General features: G+C 47.6%; 1 protein-coding gene across 1 annotated transcript in view; it reads right to left on the minus strand.

Moving 5' to 3' along the window:
• FKBP8 (FKBP prolyl isomerase 8) overlaps positions 1-21,734 on the minus strand; it is a 301,240-nt gene that overhangs the window by 57,550 nt on the left and 221,956 nt on the right. The window contains exon 6 of the mRNA XM_077475920.1: positions 18,802-18,974. Coding sequence (XP_077332046.1) covers positions 18,802-18,974 — 173 coding nt within the window. The remainder of the gene's footprint in view (positions 1-18,801; positions 18,975-21,734) is intronic.

Raw genomic sequence — 21,734 nt, forward strand, 5'->3', positions numbered from 1 at the left:
GAAGTATTAAAACTCCATAGAGGGGCAGGTGCTGTGTCTGTCAATGAACTGTTGGGGCAGCCAACAAAAAAAACAGGCCAACCAGACAACCTGAAGCCCACCTGACCAGCAAAAAAAAAATAAAAATAAAAAAAAACCCTTCACGAGGGAAAAAAATAAATAAAAAATAACCCCTAGACCACAGCCTGCAGAACCTTGCAGCAAAGAGAAGCATCCGCAGATGCCAGTACATACACCTTGTAAAATTTTGTGAAAAAGTGTGCACCGGCAACCAGGTGGCCACCTTGCAAACTTGCGTTACTGACACCCGATGACAGAAGGCCCAGAAGTCACTCAGCACCCGAGTTGATTGCGCCTTCACCAGAAAGGGAGGAACCTGACCCTTGATTGAATAGGCCTGAGTCACCTATCTGATCCATCTAGAAATGGTCGCCGAGGAAGCAAAGAGCCTATTTTCAAAAGCTGAGGCTTCTGTAGAATCGAAAGTACAAGAATCCCGCGGGGGCAAGGGAGATGGCACCGGTGGAACCACATGTCGGGGTGGCACAGTGGTGTAGTGGTTAGCACTCTCTCCTAGCAGTAAAAAGGGTCACTAGTTCGAATCCCAACCACGACACTACCTGCCTGATGTTTGCATATTCTCCCTGTGCCTGCGTGGGTACTCCGGTTTCCTCCCACATTCCAAAGACATGCAGGTAGGTTAATTGGCTTCTGTCCAAAATTGGCCCTAGTAAATGAATAGGGACCTTGGATTGTGGGCTCCTTAAGGGTAGGGACCGATGTGAGTGAGCAATGTACAGGGATAGGGACAATTGTCACTCACTCAGGTTGAACTGGATAGACTGGTGTCTTTATTCAACCTTACTATGCAACTATGTTGCACTCCCTGAATGAAGGTGCACACCTGGGAAAGCAAAGCCAGGGAGGGTTGAAAAAAAAACCACCAAGGCCGTCACCTGTCCCTTGACAGTACTCAAGTCCTAATTATTTTCAACGCCGCTCTGATTAAAAGTCAAAATCCGAGTCACTGAAAAGGAATGTGGGTGAAACCCCGACTCACACCAAGAAATTATGCTTTCCACGTCCGATAATATACCTTCCTGGAAGTAGACTTTCTAGCTCTGAGCAGCGTCGGAATCAATGATTCCGACGCAGATTAGCCCCTATCCTTCAAACACATGGCTTTCAATAGGCAGGCCATTAAAGCTAGTGATGGTAAAGCAGGGTGGAAGATCGGCCCTTGGGATAGCAAACCCTCCTTGAGAGGCAGCCACCAGGTGGCATCTGCGATCAGATGCACCAGGTCGGCATACCAGGGACGACAAGGCCAGTCCAGGGCCACTAGAATGATCAGAATTCCTTCAGCCTCGATCCTGTGAAACAGCCACAGCAGAAGCTTGAGGGGAGGAAAGGATACGGGCCCCACAAGGCGACCAGAGAGTCTGAGGCATCTGCCAGAAGGTCCTGAGACCTGGTCACAAACCTCTGCACTTTCCTGTTGATTCGGGATGCCATCTGATCTACCTCTGGCGATCCCCAGCATAGACAGATCTGTTGAAATACCTCCTGATGGAGGGACCACTCTCCTTGGTCCAATACTTGAAAACTGAGGTAATTTGCCTTCCAGTTGTCCACCCCCAGAACGTGAATGGCAGGGATGGCCAGGACAAAATGCTCTCTGTCCACCATAGAATGTCGGCTACTTCTAGGCCAGCTAACATGCGCCTTGCTCCTCCCTGGTGGTTGACATAGGCCACCGCCGTGGCATTTTCTGACTGGATCCAGAAGTCGATATGTCCAATGATCCAGAGTCTGATCGCCCGCAGTTCCAAGATGTTGATAGGTACGCTGGATTCCTCCAGTGACCCTGAGCCAAGCTCATGCCCAGGACTCCACCCCACCCAGACAGACTGGCATTGGTGGTGACCACTGTCTAGTACATCGGGAGAATGTCTTTTCCCTGCCGAAAAGCCGGGGAAGAAAGCCACCAGACCAGGGAGCTGAATCTGACTGTCTAGAGACTCGGAACATTTGTCCCATTTTAACCACTTTAGGACTGCCGCATGTAAAAATAAGTCGGCACAATGGCACGGACAGGCACAAGCACGTACCCGTACGTGCCTGCCTTCCAGCGGGTGGGGGGTCCGATCGGGAGCGATCCAGGATGAGGGGATGGCCGTTGGTTCTCTCTCGATTACTCCTGGCGAAGGAGAAGCTTCCCCTGCCTGTGTAGTGTAAACATAGGCAGGAGGAAGTGACGTCACTCTCCTCTGGGTGGTCTTTTTGACCGGACGGAGAGGAGAGAAGAGAAGACATCCTAGTAAGTGCACCAACACTACATTGACATGTAGGTACACATAGGCACACTTTAACCCCCAGTCACCCCCTGATAACCCCCCCCCCATCACACCCCCCCCCCCAGTCACAGTGTCACTGATTGCAGTGATCATTTATTTACTGATCACTGCATTTAGTGTCAGTTGTAACTGTAAAAACTGTCAGGGCAGTTAGTGTTAGGTCCAGGGTAGACCCCTACCCCCCCAATAAAGGTTTAACCCCCTGATTGCCCTCCAAGTAATCCTTTCACCCCCTTTTGCCAGTGTCACCAAGCGATCATTTTTCTGATCGCTGCATTAGTGTCATTGGTGCCGCTAGGTAGCTAGTTAATTTTTAGGTTCACCGCCAGGTTTTTATAGCGTTAGGTACCCCATATACAACCTAATAAAGTTTTTAACCCCCTGATTGCCCCTAGAGTTAACCCTTTCACCAGTGATCACTGTATAAGTGTCACTGGTGATGCTGGTTAGCCAGTTAGTTATTTAGGTTCCCTGTCAGGTTTTTATATAGCGTCAGGGACCCCCATATACTACCTAATAAAGGTTTTAAGCCCCTGATTTCCCCTAGTTAACCCTTTCACCAGTGATCACCGTATAAGTGTTATGGGTGACGCTGGTTAGTTTGCTTTTTATAGCATCAGGGCACCCACCATTTATTACCCAATAAAGGTTTAACCCCCTGATCACCCAGCGGGTGATATCGATTAGGTTTTAGGGTCAGATAGGGTCTGCGTCGCCCCAGGCAGCGCTAGGTTAGTGCCAGTACCGCTAACACCCACGCGCAAAGCATACACCTCCTGTAGTGGTATAGTATCTGAACAGATCAATATCTGATCAGATCTATACTAGCGTCCCCAGCAGTTTAGGGTTCCAAAAAAATGCATTATTAGTGGGATCAGCCAAGATACCTGCTAGCACCTGCGTTTTGCCCCTCCGCCCAGCCCACCCAAGTGCAGTATCGATCGATCACTGTCACTTACAAAACACTATACACATAACTGCAGCGTTCGCAGAGTCAGGCCTGATCCCTGCGATCGCCAACAGTTTTTTTTGTTAGCGTTTTATATTTAAATCCTGAAGGCGGTGCTTGGTTTTCCGGGTCCCGTACGCAGCTAGGCTCCCAAAAAGTCCCCCACATGTCATATCCCTGTACTCAGGAGAAGCAGCAGAATGTATTTTGGGGTATAGTTTCACATATGCCCATAGCATGTGTGAGCAATATATCATTTAGTGACAACTTTGTGCAAAAAAAAAAAAAAAAAAGTGTTTGTAATATTCCCGCAACTTGTGGCAAAATATAAAATATTTCATGGACTCAACATGCCTCTCAGCAAATAGCTTGGAGTGACTACTTAACAAAATGGGGTCATTTGGGGAGGTTTTGTGTTATGGCATTTTATGGCATTGGAAACTGATAGGGAGGAGTGAAATAAAAAATTTGCACCCTTAGAAATCCTGAAGGCAGCGATTGGTTTTCGGGGGGTCCCGTACGCGGCTAGACTCCCAAAAAGTCCCACACATGTGGCATCCCCGTACTCAGGAGAAGCAGCAGAATATATTTCGGGGTGCAATTCCACTTATAACTATGGCATGTGTGAGCAATATATCATTTATTGACAACTTTTTGTAAACTTTTTTTTTGTCATTCAATCACTTGGGACAAAAAAAATAAAAATTCAATGCGCTCAACATGCAATTTCCTTGGAGTGTCTACTTTCCAAAATGGGGTAATTTGGGGGGGGGGGGGGGGGTTGTACTGCCCTGCTATTTTAGCACCTCAAGAAATGAGATAGGCAGTCATAAATTAAAAGCTGTGTAAATTCCAGAAAATGTACTCTAATTTGTAGACGCTATAACTTTTGTTCAAACCAATAAATATATGCTTATTGACATCTTTTTTTACTAAAGACATGTGGCTGAATACATTTTGGCCTAAATGTATGACTAAAATTGAATTAGATTTTTCTTATAACAAAAAGCAGAAAATATCTTTTCCTGACAGACTCCATGGCAGCCTACGTGTGGGTTTAGTCCCGCCTCCATTACCCTATAGGACGACACTCCCATAAATCTTTGCTCCCTGCCACAGGCCGTGTTCTTTTTTTGTCCTCCTCCATAGGACCTAATATGTGTCTTTTTACCCTGAAGACTTACTTTTTCTACGTTACGGACCGGCCGTGCGACTTGGAAGTCGCAGATTTCCGATAAGCTCTAGCTACTAGCGGAGTATGGAAAAGGGGCATGTGGAAGAGGCGCTGAAGAGGTGTATGCCTAGTCACTGACAGGTGAAACCGCGTTTGAGTCATGAAACCTTGCTACTAGCAGGTGACTGTTCGCCCCCAACGTTCCCCCCCTCCTCCTCCTCTTGAAGTCCGGCGTGTGTGGGGACCTACCTCGGCTGGTGTCCGTCTTCTGGAGTGGTGAGCCGTTCTCTTTCCATGGCAGCCTGTATTTGTTTGTTGTATCTTTTCTTTGCAGGTTTGCAGTGTCCCTTCGTTTCCCCCATACAGCGCCGTGCGGTGTATCTGGCTGTTCGGGCGGCTGGTTTCCGTGCGTTCCAGCCGCCCAGTTACTTCCTGGTTTCGCCGCTCGGTCGTTCTGCGCATGCGCGAGACCGGGGCGAAGACGAGGCTTGGTTCGCGCATGCGCGATGCGGGCTTCGCGCATGCGCACTAGCGTTTTAGTGACGAAAATCATGACGTCACTTCGGCGGCGAATTTAAAAACAGAAAACAGCTGATAGTATGCCTGGGATGTTTCTAAGCCTGCAACATCATTCCTGAACTCTGTTTCTGCAGTGTTAAGGTGTGTGTCTTTTGGGATCAGTTTTTCCTCTGCCTCCTTAGCTGTTTTTCTGTGTTTTAAATTAGGCTGTTTCTTTCTCCAGCCCTATGGATCCTGGAGATGCCTCACCGCTTGCTAGTGGCCAGCCCTCTCGGAGAAGGTACTTCTTTTGGGGTTACCTACCGGGGGGGGGGGGGGGAAGCAGTGGAACATTAGGGAATGTTCCACTAACGCTGCTGGTTTGTTCTACAGCCCTTCTAGGTCTACTCAACGGCGAAGTTCTCACCGAGGAAGTGACTCGTCTAAGTCCCACCGCCGGCATTCCTCTTCCAGGTCCAGACGACATGATTCTCCTGCGAGAACCAGTCTCCGTAGTCGGGAATCTTCCCGCCCTTCATCAGCTCACCCAAGTCACGTAGCTGAAGGTGTATGCTGGGGGTGCAAGACGCAGGTTCCTGCTGACAAGTCCCTTTGTGACGCCTGTTATATCAAAGCGACGGGTGAAAGGAGTGACTCTGACCAACAGCTAAAGTCTATGGTGGAAAGATTGGTTAAGGACAGTCTTAAGAAGTTTGAAGCCCCCCAGTTGTCTCCCATAGAGTCTCCAAGGTCTCCAGGGAGGGATGCTCAGGCCCAGGACACTTGGGATTCCTCGCTGCCTAGCCATCCATCTGCTGTCCTTTCAGAGAGTGAGTCTGAAGAGGAAGAGTCTGGTTCAGGTTTTGACTTTGCCCTGCTCCCTCCTTTGGTCAAAGCCATTAAGGAAACACTGAGCTGGGAAGAGCCGGTAGTGGCCCCGGCAAAACAAAGAAAATTTTTCAAACAATTGAAGAAAGAACGTATTCGTTTCCCCTTCCTCTCGGAACTGGGAGAAGTGATTTCAGATGAGTGGAGCAAGGTAGAGAAAAAGAATTCTCTTCTTTCTAAAATCCAGAGACTTTATCCCTTCAAGGAAGAAGAAGTTAAGAATTTGGAGTCTCCTCCTCTAGTGGACGCAGCTATAATGTGTTTGGGCAGACATGTTACCCTTCCCCTGGAAGACACAGTCTCTTTTAAGGACGCTTTGGATAGAAGAATTGATTCTGACCTAAAGCGGATCTACCTTACGGCCGGGATGGCCTGTAGCGGCTCTGTCTAGAGCAATGGAAGTTTGGTCCAATAATGTTGATGATTCACTCAGAAATGTTTCCGAAGATCTGGCCAGGAGTTCTCCCATTCAGGAATTGAGACTAGCCTCAGCTTTCCTGGGAGAGGCCTCGATCGACATTATCCGTCTGGTGGCTCGAGTTATGCTCTCCTCTGTAACTGCCAAGCGTGCCCTTTGGCTCCGTCCTTGGGTAGCCGATCCCGCTTCTAAGCAGGTTTGGTGCCGTATTCCTTTTGATGGTTCTTCCCTTTTTGGCAATAAACTGGATAGTGCCATAACTCGAGCCACTGGAGGTAAGTCGGGGTTCCTTCCTCAGGATAGACGCCTGCAGGGTCAAAGAAGATCGTTCCCTAGGAAGCAGGCTCATGATCGTGCTAGGGAGGCGCGCACTTACAGGCCTGGACGTGAATTTTCTAGATCTTGGAGGTCCAGACAGACATCTCTCAAGAAGTCTGCGAAAGGCAGTTCAATGGGGGAGAAGGAGCCGACTAAGTCCTTTTGAGATCAAGCCCGTCCAGGCGGTTCGGGTAGGAGCACGTTTGTTCCACTTTCGACACGTTTGGGCGGCCTTGATCCAGGATTTTTGGACCGTCAAGACGGTCTCTTCCGGACACACGTGGACATTCAGCAGTGTACCCAAACTCAAGTTTGTTCCCACATCCATTCCAAAGTCAGAAGAAAAAAGGCAAATTCTTCTAGCTTACACAAAATCTTTGTTGGATCAAGGCGCCGCTATTCCTGTTCCAGATGTCCAGCGCGGCAGGGGAATGTATTCACCTCTCTTCCTGGTCCAGAAGAAGAACGGCACTTGGAGACCCGTAATAGACCTAACGCGTCTAAATCACTACATAAAAAAGGAGAAGTTCAAAATGGAAACGCTGTCCACGATCCAACAGTCAGTGCAGCCAGGGGACTGGCTTGTCTCAATAGACCTCAAAGACGCCTATTTTCACGTCCCAGTGGCTGCAGAGTTCCAACAGTTTCTCCGTTTTTCCATTGGCCAGTTCCATTTTCAGTTTACTTGCCTTCCTTTCGGTCTGTCAACCTCTCCTCGCACTTTCTCGAAAGTCCTTCTGGCAGTCGTAGCCTTGTTGAGAATCAGAAAGATCCGGATTCATCATTATCTAGACGACCTGCTTCTTCTCGCTCAGGACAAGGATTGTCTCTTGAGCCACAGGGATCAAGTCATCGCAACCCTCGAAGAATTCGGTTGGCTCCTGAATTTAGAGAAGAGCCAGTTGGTTCCTACGCAGTCTCTCGTGTTCCTCGGTGCTCTGTTCAACACAGCAAGAGGTACCATCTCTCTGCCCGAGGAGAAAATTGCAGTAATCCGAGACAGGATCCACCTAGCCCTCTCCTCTTCTCGTCTCAGTGCTCTTCACTGCCTAAAGATCATAGGCACCATGGTGTCTACTATACCCATGGTGAAGTGGGCACAATGGAGGATGCGCCCCTTTCAGGTGGGGTTTCTCCATCAATGGTCGGGAGAAAAGGCTCAGTCCATCGTAGTTACTCAGACCATGAGAGGTTCCCTCCTTTGGTGGCTTCGTCGGGAGAATCTACTGAATTGTCACTCTCTTCTACCAATCAAATGGATCTCAGTAACATCAGATGCCAGCAACAAAGGCTGGGGGGCACATTGTCTTTCGGAAGTGGCCCAGGGCGTTTGGGACTTTCCCTCTCGGGGAATAGTGTCGAATGTGTTGGAACTACGAGCAGCCTTCCTAGCGCTGTTGGCGTTTCCACATCTGATAGTGGGTGCATCCGTAGTCCTCAGGCTGGACAATACGTCTGCGGTCGCATACGTGAGGAAGCAAGGGGGCACCAGAAGTCGGTCTTTGCTGAAGGAAGTGGAGCCAATAATGCATTGGGCTCAGAGGAACCTGTCCAACCTAACAGCAGCCTATGTACCCGGAGTTCTCAATGTCCAGGCGGACTTTCTTTCACGAGTCCACTTGGACAACAACGAGTGGACCCTTCACGAAGAGGTGTTTCAGTGGGTTCTATCCCTGGGGATGTCTCCAGAAGTGGACCTTTTTGCCTCTCGTTTCAACAAGAAGCTAACAAAGTTCTATTCGAGGTTCAAGGATCCGCAGGCCTTCGGGATAGATGCCCTAACAGAGCAGTGGCGTTTTCACAAGGCATATGCTTTTCCCCCAACGCCAATCATCTTCCAATTCCTGAAGAGACTCAGATGGGAAGGAGTGGAAGTATTGGCAATAATTCCGTATTGGCCCAACAGGCCCTGGTTCCCTCTCCTATCTCTCCTCAGCTTTCGGGACCCGGTTCCTCTTCCGTCCAGACGGGACCTTCTCTCCCAGGGGTCGGTTCTCCATCCATGTCCGGCTCAGCTCCGGTTGAAGGTCTGGTTCTTGAGAGGGGAAGGCTGGAAGCTCTAGGGTGTCCTAAGGAAGCCATTCCCACTCTCCTAAGTGCAAGGAGAAGGAGCACTAATAAGGTGTATGAACGAATCTGGGCCAAGTTTGTTTATTTTGTGTCCTCCAAAACCAGTTCCTATGTTTCACCCACGGTTCAAGATGTGTTGGGGTTCCTGCAATCTGGCTTGGACTTGCCTTTATCAGTTAGCTCCCTTCGGGTTCAAGTTTCAGCTATTTCCGCTTTTACAGGGGTTCAGTGGGCCAGCCACGCCCTCATTCAGCAGTTTTTCAAGGGAGCAGTAAGATTGAGACCCCAAAGGAAACCCAGATTCCCCAAATGGGATCTTCCTCTAGTCCTGGACTTCTTTTCTCTGCTCAGTACGGATCTCTCCATCCGAGAACTTACCTTGAAAACCGTGTTCCTGGTGGCGGTCACCTCAGCGAAACGAGTTTCGGAAATTCAAGCTCTGGGAGCCAAGGAGCCTTTTCTAACCTTTTTTCCGGATAGAGTGGTCTTAGTTCCAATGTTAGGGTCAAACCCTAAAGTCACTTCAGTCTTTCATAATAATCAAGAAATCTCTCTACCCCTATTCAGATCCTCGGATTCCTTAGATATTCATCCTCTTGACGTTGGAAGCCCTTTAAAGCTCTACTTGGAAGCTACAGCTCCGTTCCGGCAGTCGGACTTCCTGTTCGTTCTGTTCTGCGGTAAGAACAAGGGCACTAGAGCATCAGTCAGGGCAATCGCTGCATGGATAGTTCAAGCAATCCAGTGGGCATACAGAGATAAGGGCTTGGCTCCTCCTCAGGCGGTGACGGCACATTCAACCAGAAGTCTTTCAACCTCGTGGGCGGCTTTTCGCCATGTGGCCCCTGACGTGATATGCAGGGCAGCCTCGTGGTCTTCCATTCACACCTTTATGTCTCATTATTGTGTTGAGCCAGCGGCTTTATCCTCAGTTGATTTTGGTGTTAAAGTTTTGTCAGTTGACGGTGTCAAATAAATCTTTGTTAATCAGCATTTTTGCCCACCCGGGTGTGTCTTGGCGAGTTATTTCCCACACGTAGGCTGCCATGGAGTCTGTCAGGAAAACGGAAAATTTATGTCAAATACTTACCGTAATTTTCCTTTCCTGATGGACTCCATGGCAGCAGGAGTTCCCTCCCAAATGGCTGGAGTAGGATAGTTACCGAACACGGCCTGTGGCAGGGAGCAAAGATTTATGGGAGTGTCGTCCTATAGGGTAATGGAGGCGGGACTAAACCCACACGTAGGCTGCCATGGAGTCCATCAGGAAAGGAAAATTACGGTAAGTATTTGACATAAATTTTCCGTTTTTTTTTCAAAATTTTCAGTCTTTTTCCATTTATAGCGTAAAAATAAATAAATAAATAAATAAATAAATCGCAGAGGCAATAAAATACCATCAAAAGAAAGCTCTATTTGTGGGAAGAAAAGGACGCAAATTTCGTTTGGGTACATTTGGGTGCATGACCGCGCAGTTACCAGTTAAAGCAGTGCAAAATTGTAAAAAGACCTCTGGTCTTTCAGGCTGACAATTGGTCCGGGGCTTAAGTGGTTAACAATATCTCCCTTTGCAGGGGTCTTGCATGGAACTGAGCAAACATGACCGCCTCGAACGTAGACACCATCAGGCCCAGTACCCGCATGCAAGTCCGCAGGGGGACCCACCTGCTGGACAGCAGCAGACTGTCGCCTGTAATTTCTGGAATTTGTCCTGCGGAAGGATCACTCTGGCTCGAGTAGAATCCAGAGTCATACCCAGATACACCAATTTCCGAATTGGAATCAATGCAGACTTTTGGTAATTTATCAGCCACCCAAAATCTGCCAGAGTCTGAACAGTGATCCCCACGTCGCTCCTCAGGGACGCTGGTGACTCTGCGCGCAGCAGGTGGTCGTCCAGGTAGCCCAGAACAGCAATTCCTCGCTGACGCATCAGCACCAGGACCGGGGCCAACACTTTAGTGAGGAGCGGAGACGAGACCAAAGGGTAATGCCACAAACTGATAATGCGTCTCTCCCACAGCAAAGCGGAGGAACCGCTGCAGTCTGAATGTGCAGGTAGGCATCCTTGATGTCAATGGAGGCAAGAAGCAAGAAAGTACTCCTGATGAAGAGATGCCACCACAGAGGGAATGGACTCCATTCTGAACTTCCGCACACGCACATAACGGTTCAGAGCCTTGAGGTCCAGAATAGGACGTACCTTACCCTTTTTTTGGGGATCGTAAATAGGTTTGAATACAAGCCCTGGAACCGCTCAGACACTGAAACTGGGACAAACACCCCTTGAGCAACCCTGGAGGGCTAACGAGTGGTCCGGAGACAGATGCAGATTGGACAATTTTTGCACTCACCGTAAAATCCTTTTCTCTGTAATTCACCGACCGCCACAGCTCCTCTCTAACTAAATGGGTTGTTTAGCCTGCCATTAGGAGAACTAGGCAAAATTGTTAAACAATACACAGAACTTTTAGTCCCGCCCCAGCGGGGCGGACCCTGTGCTAGCAACCCTCCCCAATACTCCCAGCAGATTCAGTACGTCAACAAGCAGTGTAACGTAGAGAAAAGGAGGGGTGAATGCTGTTTCGGTCGGTGAATTGCAGAGAAAAGGATTTTACGGCAAGTACAAAAATCCTATTTTCTCTTATATTCACCGACACAGCTCCTCTCTGTAACTAAATGGGACGTCCCCAAGCAGTGCCAAACGAGGGGTGGGAAAAAACAGCATTAAAACTTCATCCACTATGGCAAATGGGAACTAGTGAAACTAAACCCACAACAAAACAGTAGTGTATGGGGAAAAAAACACAGCCATAACCGGGCATTCTCAACAGGAGAGATCCCCAGCACCGCAACCTTCTTGCGGAAGTAATGCAACAGTGCATTAACAACCAGTACTGCGTTTTTAACGAAAAAACAGGAAAAAACTCAATTGCAACTACACGGCCGCCTGCAAAACGTTGTGGCCAAAGCAGGCATCAGCCGATGCACTGACGTCTACCTTATAAAACTTGGTACACGTATGGACAGACGACCAAGGTGGAATCACCGAGTCTGACAGACCCCGGTTCCTCAGCACCTGGCTCTCAATAGCCATGCCGTTAAAGCCAGCAATGGTAAAGCAGGGTGAAAGATTGGACCTTGAGATAGGAGGTCCTTTCTCAGTGGCAGTCGCCAGGGAGCGTCTGCCACCAGATGCACCAGGTCTGAATACCAGGGCCGCTGAGGCCAATCTGGGGCAACCAGGATTAATGGGATCCCCTCGGCTTCCACTCTGCGAAGCAGACGTGGCAACAGTTTCAGTGGAGGAAAGGCGTAGATCAGCTGGTACTGATCCCACGGAGCCCCCAGCGCGTCTGCCCACAGATCTCTTGTCCTGGGCACGAATCTCGGCACCTTCCGATTGAGACGGGATGCCAATAGATCTATATCTGGTGTGCCTCATTTCAGGCGCAGCAGCTTGAATATCTCCGGATGCTATGCCCATTCTCCTGGGTCCAGCATCTGACGACTCAGATAGTCCGCCTGCCAATTTTCCACCCCCGGGATGTAAATGGCTGACAGGGTCGGTGTTCTGGCAGATAGTGTCCTGCCATCAAATAGTGTCCGCCCCATACTGCACATGCGCAGTACGGAGAAGAAGTAGCTTTGGAAAATCTCAGAAGATGAACAGCGCCTGCGCCGTGAGTGGAGGTGGTAGCCCCAGCATCCAAGTAGACATAGGGCTGGGAAAATTAGAGGGCCCCTCGCGGGCTCGGCTCTTTTATATACTCTGTGTCCACTTGGATGGTGGGGCTAGAACCTGGACTCACGGCGCAGGCACCGTTCATCTTCGGGTATTTTCAGAATCTGTGTGTGCTGTGTACTGTGCATGCGCAGTACACAGCGGACACTATCTGATGGGGGACAGTATATGATAGGACACCGGAACGTGTCGCTCTGCCCACCGAAGTATGTGAGCGACCTCCCAAGCAGCAGCTGAGCTTCTTGTTCCCCCTTGGTGATTTATGTACACCACAGCCGTGGCGTTGTCTGACTGAATCCTGATCGGAAGCTCTTGAAGACTCATCGACCAAGTGTGGAGGCACAGCCTGATCGCTGTCAATTTGAGCAGATTGATCGGCAACTTGGATTCCTCCCTCGACCAGAGGCCCTGAGTCACCGGGGACCTCAACCACCAGATCAGGGAGTCCCTGACTGGTCGGCTCACCTGGATCTGCCGATCCAGGAATGACGGAGATTTGTCCCATTTTGTCAATATCTCCTTCTACAGGACTCTGGTGTGGAACTGGGCATAAGGTACTGCCTCGAAGGAGGCCACCATGAGTCCCAGTACTCGCATGCAAAAGAGGAGCGACGACCACTTGCGGTTCATCAGTAGATTGACCGCAGATCTGAAAGTCAGCAATTTGTCTGAGGGGAGAAAAACCCTTGCTTCCCTGGAGTCCAATAGTAACCCCAGTACAACCACCGACCTCTTTAGGTTCAACAGCCCAAATTCTTGCAGGGTCTGCATGGTGATCGCTACATCCTCCTCTAATTCTGAGGTGGAAGAAGCTCTCAGGAGGAGATTGTCTAGGTAATCCACGGTCGCGATCCCGCGCTGCGTCAGCAACGCCAATACTAGAGCCAGTACATGAGACTACCACAGATACAGGAGAACCCTCCAGGGCCATGAAGAGAGGGTGCATCGACCCAGGGAGGGGCCTGCATCCACCACAAAAACCCCCTAAAGGGAGAGGAGGACATTTACACACAACACCAGGACCAAGCCGGCACCGCTCCAGACAGAACCTCCTCACCACCGAAGTGGGGGATTGTCGGCCATGAGGGACGCTGTGACTTGACCCGAGATCCAGTCGAATGCAACCTCGCAAGACATTTAACTCGCAGGGCCAGCCCCCGTCCAGTGTCGCGGCTGACCTAGCACGTAGCTGTAGTCTGTGCATGCTCTCTGGTCCGACTGGGGTGACCACTGAATAAAATGTCGAGCCCTTCGCCCAGCCCGGCAGTTGATTGTTTTTTACTGGATTTTTCCAGTGCGATCTGCAAACTAGTAAAAAAAAAATGCCAGGGCAAGAGATCTCAACAGGGAACTAGATCCTGACTCCCGACTAGGCAGAAAAACACTGAAGGCCTATAGCAGAGAGGGGGGTGTATATCACCTTGGACTGACCATGGGCGAAGGGAAGTTTTTTTTATGCCTAGTGTCCTAGTCCTGTAGGGGGCGATATAACCCCGAATAAAGAAGGCTGTGTGTCAATGAAAGAATGAGAAATGTTTTTACTGGTAATGGCAGCGATCAGCAATTTTTAGCGGGACTGCAAAATTGCGGCGGACAAATCTGACAATTAATGACACTTTTTAGGGACCAGTGACATCAATAAAGTGATCAGTGCTAAAAAGTGTACTGCCACTAAATAAACGACACTGGCAGGGAAGGGGTTAACATCAGGAGCAATCAAAAGGTTAACTGTGTTCCCTATGTGTGTTTTCTTACTGTGTGGGGGATGGGTGCACTCAAGAAAGAGACATCTGTGTTACTGCTTAGCAAGAATCACAGATGTCTCTCTTCCTGTCTGACAGAACAATGGTCTGCCATGTTTACATGTCATTACTGTCGTTCTGTCTCGCCAGTGAGTTATCGCAGGTGGCCGTCAGCCGCCAAGGTTTCCAGACTCGCCGATTGTCTCCTGATGTGTCCAATCACTGTGGGAGCTGGGCTCCTGCAGCGAGCATCTCAGAGCCATCCTCGAGAATCAAGTACAGGTACATGATTTTGCGCTTAATGGCCCCCCCCCGCCACAGTACACGTACGTTGGGCGATTCTCAATAGGTTAATTGTGATGAAGGCTTTAAACTTGCACTGAAAGGATAGGCTGAATTTAAAGAGGAGCTACAGAAAAGATTTAAAGTCAGCAGCTACAAATACTGTAGCTGCTGACATTTAATATTAGGACACGTACCTGTGCACGAATCCAGCAGTGTCTTCAACTGAGCTGATCTTTTATTTGGCTCTCGGATGCTGCCGTTGCTGTCTCGGGTAAGGGAAACCATCAGTGAAGCCTTGCGGCTTAACAGCCAGCTCCCTACTGTGCAAAGCATGCTGCACTTTGTGACTGGCCTGGTGGCAAGGGAAGGAGGGGAGCTGAACATCCGGATGAGTTCGCCATGACTAAGTGGGAGCGGGTACCTGTCAAAACAAGGTAACCGTTCCCCCCAAATGTGGCATTGGAGGTGTGGGCATCAAATAAACGGAGCCTCCCCTTTTGGGTGGAGCTCTGCTTTAAGCTTTGCAGCGGAAACTTGGAAGGAGCATTGAAGTTCTCGTTCTGAGGTAGGGGATTCTGGAACCTTCTGCTGCGAAGGATATTTCCTCCTGATACATAGTTGGCAAGGTAGAAGACAGACAATAGTCCATCCAGTGCAACGTGTGTGTGCGCATGTGTAAAATTATTTCCCATATCCCCATATATTGTTTTCGCTAAGATGCACATTCAAAAATCTTTTAAAACAATCCATACTTCCTGCCAACTCCACATCCTTACTGCCCTGACAGTGAAAAAAAACCCTACACAGCTTAAAGTTAAACCGATTTTCTTAGTCTCATTGTGTGGCACCATGCCCTCTTACACTCCCTGGGACTGAATAGTTTCCCACTTACACTGGGATCATCGTTCAGATATTTGTATACTGCCATCATATCTCCTATCAAGCGTCTATTGTCCAGTGAGAATACATTTAGGGAATGTCTTTTTAGATTTAGCAGGACTCTTAATTATGCTAAGGGACATGAGACAGTATAAAGCCAAACAATGCAGAGGCTTTTGCACAAAGCAGAAGAGAGCATATTAATATTAGGAAGCATTTTACGTGAATGATATGTATAGGAGGCTGGGGGTGAGAAATCTTCCACTGACTCCTCTCCTGTTTCCTCTTCATTACCCTCTGTGTATACTTTTTCCAGGAGCAGGTATTTTGGGATTCAACTCAGGTAGATACAGTGCTTTTGTGCTCTCAACAGTGATGGCTTTATTAACCACTTAAGGACCGCCGTATTGCCAATGTACGTCATTACAATGGCACAGGCAGGCACAAGCACGTACATGTACGTGCCTGCCTTCCAGCGGGTGGGGGGTCCGATCGGACCCCCTCCCGCTGGATACGGCGGTCAGGTTCGCTGCAGAAGCGATCCGTGATGAGGGGATGGCCGTTGGTTTCTGGCCACCCCCTCTGGATCGCTCCTGGCCAATGACGAACTTCCTCCCACTGTGTATTGTTTACACAGGAAGGAGGAAGTGATGTCATTCTCCTCGGGGCGGTCTTTTTGACCGGACGGAGAGGAGAAGACTAAAAGTAAGTGTGCACCAACACTACACTGACATGTAGGTACACACAGGCACACAAACCCCCCCCCCCCGATCCCCCCCCCCCCCCCAGTCACAGTGTCACTGATTGCATTGATCATTTCTTTACTGATCAATGCATTCAGTGTCAGTTGTAACAGTTAAAACTGTCAGGGCAGTTAGTGTTAGGTCCAGGGTAGCCCCCTATCACCCCCAATAAAGATTTAACCCCCTGATTGCCCCTAGAGTTAACCCTTTCACCCCCTTTTGCCAGTGTCACTAAGCGATCATTTTTCTGATCGCTGCATCAGTGTCGCTACTGTCGCTAGGTAGCTAGTTATTTTTTTAGGTTCACCGCCAGGTTTTTATAGCGTTAGGTCCCCCCTTATACTACCCAATAATGGTTTTAACCCCCTGATTGCCCCTAGTTAACCCTTTCACCAGCGATCACAGTATAAGTGTCACTGGTGACGCTGGTTAGCCAGTTAGTTATTTAGGTTCCCCATCAGGTTTTTATATAGCGCCAGGGACCCCCATATACTACCTAATAAAACCCCCTGATTGCCCCTAGTTAACCCTTTCACCACTGATCACCGTATAAGTGTTACGGGCGACTCTGGTTAGTTTGCTTTTTATAGCATCAGGGCACCCACCATTTATTACCCAATAAAGGTTTAACCCCCTGATCACCCGGCGGGTGATATCAATTAGGTTTTAGGGTCAGGGTCTGCATCGCCCCAGGCAGCGCTAGGTTAGTGCCAGTACCGCTAACACCCACACGCAAAGCATAAACCTCCTGTAGTGGTATAGAATCTGAACAGATCAATATCTGATCAGATCTATACTAGCGTCCCCAGCAGTTCAGGGTTCCAAAAAAACGCATTGTTAGCGGGATCAGCCCAGATACCTGCTGGCACCTGCGTTTTGCCCCTCTGCCCAGCCCACCCAAGTGCAGTATCGATCGATCACTGTCACTTACAAAACACTAAACACATAACTGCAGCGATCGCAGAGTCAGGCCTGATCCCTGCGATCGCTAACAGTTTTTTTGGTAGCATTTTATATTTAAATCCGGAAGGCAGTGCTTGGTTTTCGGGGTCCCGTACATGGCTAGGCTCCCAAAAAGTCCCCCACATGTGGTATCCCCGTACTCGGGAGAAGCAGCAGAATTTATTTTGGGGTGTAATTTGACTTATGCCCATAGCATGTGTGAGCAATATATCATTTAGTGACAACTTTGTGCAAAAAAAAAAAAGTTTGTAATATTCCCGCAACTTGTGGCAAAATATTAAATATTCCATGGACTCAACATGCCTCTCAGTAAATAGCTTGGGGTGTCTACTTTCCAAAATGGGGTCATTTTGGGGGGTTTTGTGCTATTTTGGCATTTTATGGCCTTCGAAACTGTGAAAGGTAGTGAGGAGTGAAATCAAAAATTTACACCCTTAAAAATCCTGAAGGTGGGGATTGGTTTTCGGGGTGCCGTGCGCGACTAGACTCCCAAAAAGTCCCACACATGTGGTATCCCCATACTCAGGAGAAGTAGCAGAATATATTTTGGGGTGCAATTCCACATATAACCATGGCATGTGTGAGCAATACATCATTTAGTGACAACTTTTTGTAAAATTTTTTTTTTTTTGTCATTATTCAATCCCTTAGGACAAAAAAAATAAATATTCAATGGGCTCAACATACCCATCAGCAATTTCCTTGGGGTGTCTACTTTCCAAAATGGGGTCATTTGGGGGGGGGGGTTTGTACTGCCCTGCCATTTTAGCACCTCAAGAAATGAGATAGGCAGTCAAATTAAAAGCTGTGTAAATTCCAGAAAATGTACTCTAGTTTGTAGACGCTATAACTTTTGTGCAAACCAAAAAATATACGCTTATTGACATTTTTTTTACTAAAGACATGTGGCTGAATAAATTTTGCCCTCAATATATGACTAAAATTTAGTTTATTCGATTTTTCTTATAAGAAAAAGAAGAAAATATCTTTTTTTTTCAAAATTTTCGCTCTTTTTCCATTTATATCGCAAAAAATAAAAATCGCAGAGGCAATCAAATACCATCAAAAGAAAGCTCTATTTGTGGGAAGAAAATGACGCAAATTTCGTTAGGGTGCAATATTGGAAAAAGACCTCTGGTCCGGGGCTGTAGTGGTTAAATGTTTCTATATTCTGGCAAACATCAGATTATCAGTTTTGCACTGCTACTTAATGAGTCAGCACAATCTCATCATGCAGTATTCAAAGCAACTTAATTGCAGGAGTTTACGGCGTATTTAAACTACGTACATTTAGTACTTGGAAGAGAACCAAACCAGTCATGGGCATACTGAAAACATAATTATAGCTTCAGTAGTAGTATTACACCATGGTTATAAAGCTGCATCAGGTTTTAATAGGGGCTGTTAAGGTGTTTAGGGAACATTTAGCCTAAGCCCTCCTTTGTAGGTCTTATTCACATGGGTGCCACGGTGCCCGTGCAAAAGGCTATCTTCAGCTGCCCAGGATGTACAGTTGTTCAATGCAGGGGCATTCAGACAGCCTGATGAAATTAGTGATGGGTGGCTGGCTGCCTGGACCTGCATGAGCCTCAATGCACACTCCTGAGTACATGTCCCTGTGGATCCGATGCATGGATCCAGACGCAGACTATCTGCATTCCGATATGTTCATTAAAGGCCTTGCATGAAGACATTAGAAATTAGGCACTGTCTAACCAAAACAAGTTACAGACTAAAGCAGACAGTTGCAAATTAATCTCACTTTTTGTTACCTTTCCCTTTCTAAACAAAGCCTTGATATTTTCAGGTTGTTGCTCCAAGACCATATTACAAGACTTTAATGCAGCCTCAAAGTGATCAAGTTTAAGCTGGGAAGCAGCCAGGTTGTTCAGACACTTCATCTTGACGTCTAGTAATTCAGCTTCTTCTTCCGGTGTAAAGTCAACTAATAATCAGAAAGGGGAAATTTTTTAGATATGATTAAGGAATTGTGGCAAATTTCATTCGTATAAAATGGTTCATGATGTGAACAATCATAACGTTAATTTGCATGAAAACATGGCAGTTAAACTACATAAAGTTGCTACAGAAAGTGTGTTCTGAGAACATACAGCTACAGTATGTTAACCAACACACATTTAAAGTGGCAATGTCTAGAGGAACTACCACAACAGGGATAGAAGTACCATTATTCTCTAATGTGAACACGTTAAGCATTAGAAACATCTTCCCTATAACATTTAAGTATATGTATAAAGGAATTTTGGGTTGCCTGTAAAGTCAATATCTTGGAGTACAGCACAGGACAGAATACGCATACACCATAGGTTATATAATTGTCTTGTACCTTCACATTACTGGACCCTGGCAAAGCTTTAGAGGACAAGGACTCAGGACATATCCCCTATAACCCTACCCCACTTTTTTGTAGCAAGCAATGCACAGTAAACCAAGGAACAGAAGGGAGGGTGGCCTGTGTCATGTACTATACTCCAAGGTATAGATTTTACAGGAAAGTCAAAACTTCTCTTATTTTAACCAAAGGACATAGGCCGAGTGTAAATACAATGTGGGGTATCCCCATGAATAAGAAGGGTGGGCACCAGTTAAGCAAACATAACTCTGCCAACAGGCCCAAATAATAAGAGTCAGAAGACCCATCTTCAAGTAATCTCTGAGATTTATGTGCCTGTGTTTAAAGACTAAAAAAAGATTTCCAGGCACAATAATAGGTCTTCCTGTAATGCTTTTAGTACGGAATCACAGACTAAGAAATCCCTCTATCGTTTAAGACCTGAGTCTCAACAGCCATGCATTTACAGCCAGAGGCTGAGAAGCAGTATTGAATAGAGAGCCTTGAGATAGCAGATCTGGAATGTTGGGAAGAAGTCAGGGGTTGTCTGCTCCAAGCCCAAGTACCAGTTCTTCTGGGTCAGTTTGGTGTAATTAGAATCGCTGTTCTCCTCTTGCTCTATTTTCTGAAGCAGAGGCGGCAGAATTCACACTGGAAGGAAGTGTCTGTTAGCCTGAAATGAGACCAGGAGATTTTTAAAGCATTAGGGGCTAGAGCTAGAGGATCCCTGGTTCTGGCAACAGAGGTAGTTTGTTTTTGAATCTGGAGGCTAGGATGTCCACATAAAGAACCCCTTGTATTTGGCATGTCAGACTGAAGAGCCTATTAACCACTTAAGCCCCGGACCATTTGGCTGGCCAAAGACCAGACCACTTTTTGCGATTCGGCACTGCGTCGCTTTAACAGACAATTGTGTGGTCGTGTGAAGTGGCTCCCAAACAAAACCTCTGCGGTTTTTATTTTTTGAGCAATAAACAAAAAAAAAAAAAAAAAGTGACAATTCTGGAAAAAAAGCATTATTTTTAACTTTTTGCTATAATAAATATCCCCAAAAAAAAATTTTTTTCCCCCTCAGTTTAGGCCGATATGTATTCCTCTACACATTCCTCTAAGCGTATATTGATTGTTGTTGTTTGCGCAAAAGTTATAGCATCTACAAAATAGGGGATAGCTTTATGGCATTTTTTTTTTACTAGTAATGGCGGCGATCAGCGATTTTTATCGTGACTGCGACATTATGGCGGATACGTCGGACAATTTTAACACATTTTTGGGACCATTCGCATTAATACAGTGATCAGTGCAATTACAATTGCATTGATTACTGTAAAAATTTCACTGGCAGTGAAGGGGTTAACACTAGGGGGCAGTGAAGGGGTTAATATGTGTGCTAGGGAGTGTTCTAACTGAAGGGGGATGGGACTGTTCAGGGAAACTAACAGATCACTGTTCATACTCTGTATGAACAGTCGATCTGTCAGTTCACTGCTCAGAGAACCGGAAACTGTTTACACACACAGCTCCCGGTTCTCCGTGTGCCCCCGATCGATCGAGTGAGCCTGGCGGTGAGCCTGGCGGTGATAGAGGCACTCGCATCGGCTCGGGCAGCGAGCGGGGGGGGGGGGGGGCACGTGCCTTCAGCGGTGCGCAAGGGTCCCCTGGTGGCCATTTATGTTACCGATGTAACAGATCCGCAATTTGCACAGCCGAGCCATGCTGCCGCAGTACAACTGCGGCTGCTGGTCTGCTAGCGGTTAATGATCAAGGCAGCTGAGGTAATCCCCTTTCCAGTTTGTCCACTCCTGGGATGTGAAACAGAGAACACTGGACAGTGAATTTGTCCATGAGATGATCTGGTTTGCTTCCGTTAATGCCCTGCATCTCTTCTTGTAGTTGAAAAGTTGACTGATCATTAGTAAAACAATAAAACTAGTAATAAAGCACAGAATGATTTCTCTCTAAGAGGAGGTCCTTCACCTAAGGGCACCATCAAAAAACGGAGGTCTCACAGCGTGTGGTAAGGTTATAGAGGTACATCCAGGGGTGTGTCTAACAAAGCTTTGCCAATGTCTCATTACCTGAGGGTACATCTTATAACTCAGGTCTATGAATATTCAGCTCGTGTTGTACGATTAAAGCCTAGTACACACGAGCCGATGGTCAGGCTTGTGTGTACTGCAGCTGGGCCAACAGAAGGGGCATGGCCAAAAAAGGGTGGGTCAATCGGTTCCCGATCAGAGCTCTCAGCCCATGGCTGAGCGTGCTGACCAGAAAGTTCTGGCAGGGGGGCATTCGCTGTAATAGCATCAGTTTTTTCTGTTCAGCTCTACTGGGTTTGAAAAAAAAATAAAA

Source organism: Lithobates pipiens, unplaced genomic scaffold (genome assembly GCF_037356315.1).
Source record: "Lithobates pipiens isolate NorthernLeopardFrog02 unplaced genomic scaffold, aLitPip1_a1.2 Scaffold_13, whole genome shotgun sequence".
In the NCBI taxonomy this organism is placed as follows: domain Eukaryota; kingdom Metazoa; phylum Chordata; class Amphibia; order Anura; family Ranidae; genus Lithobates; species Lithobates pipiens.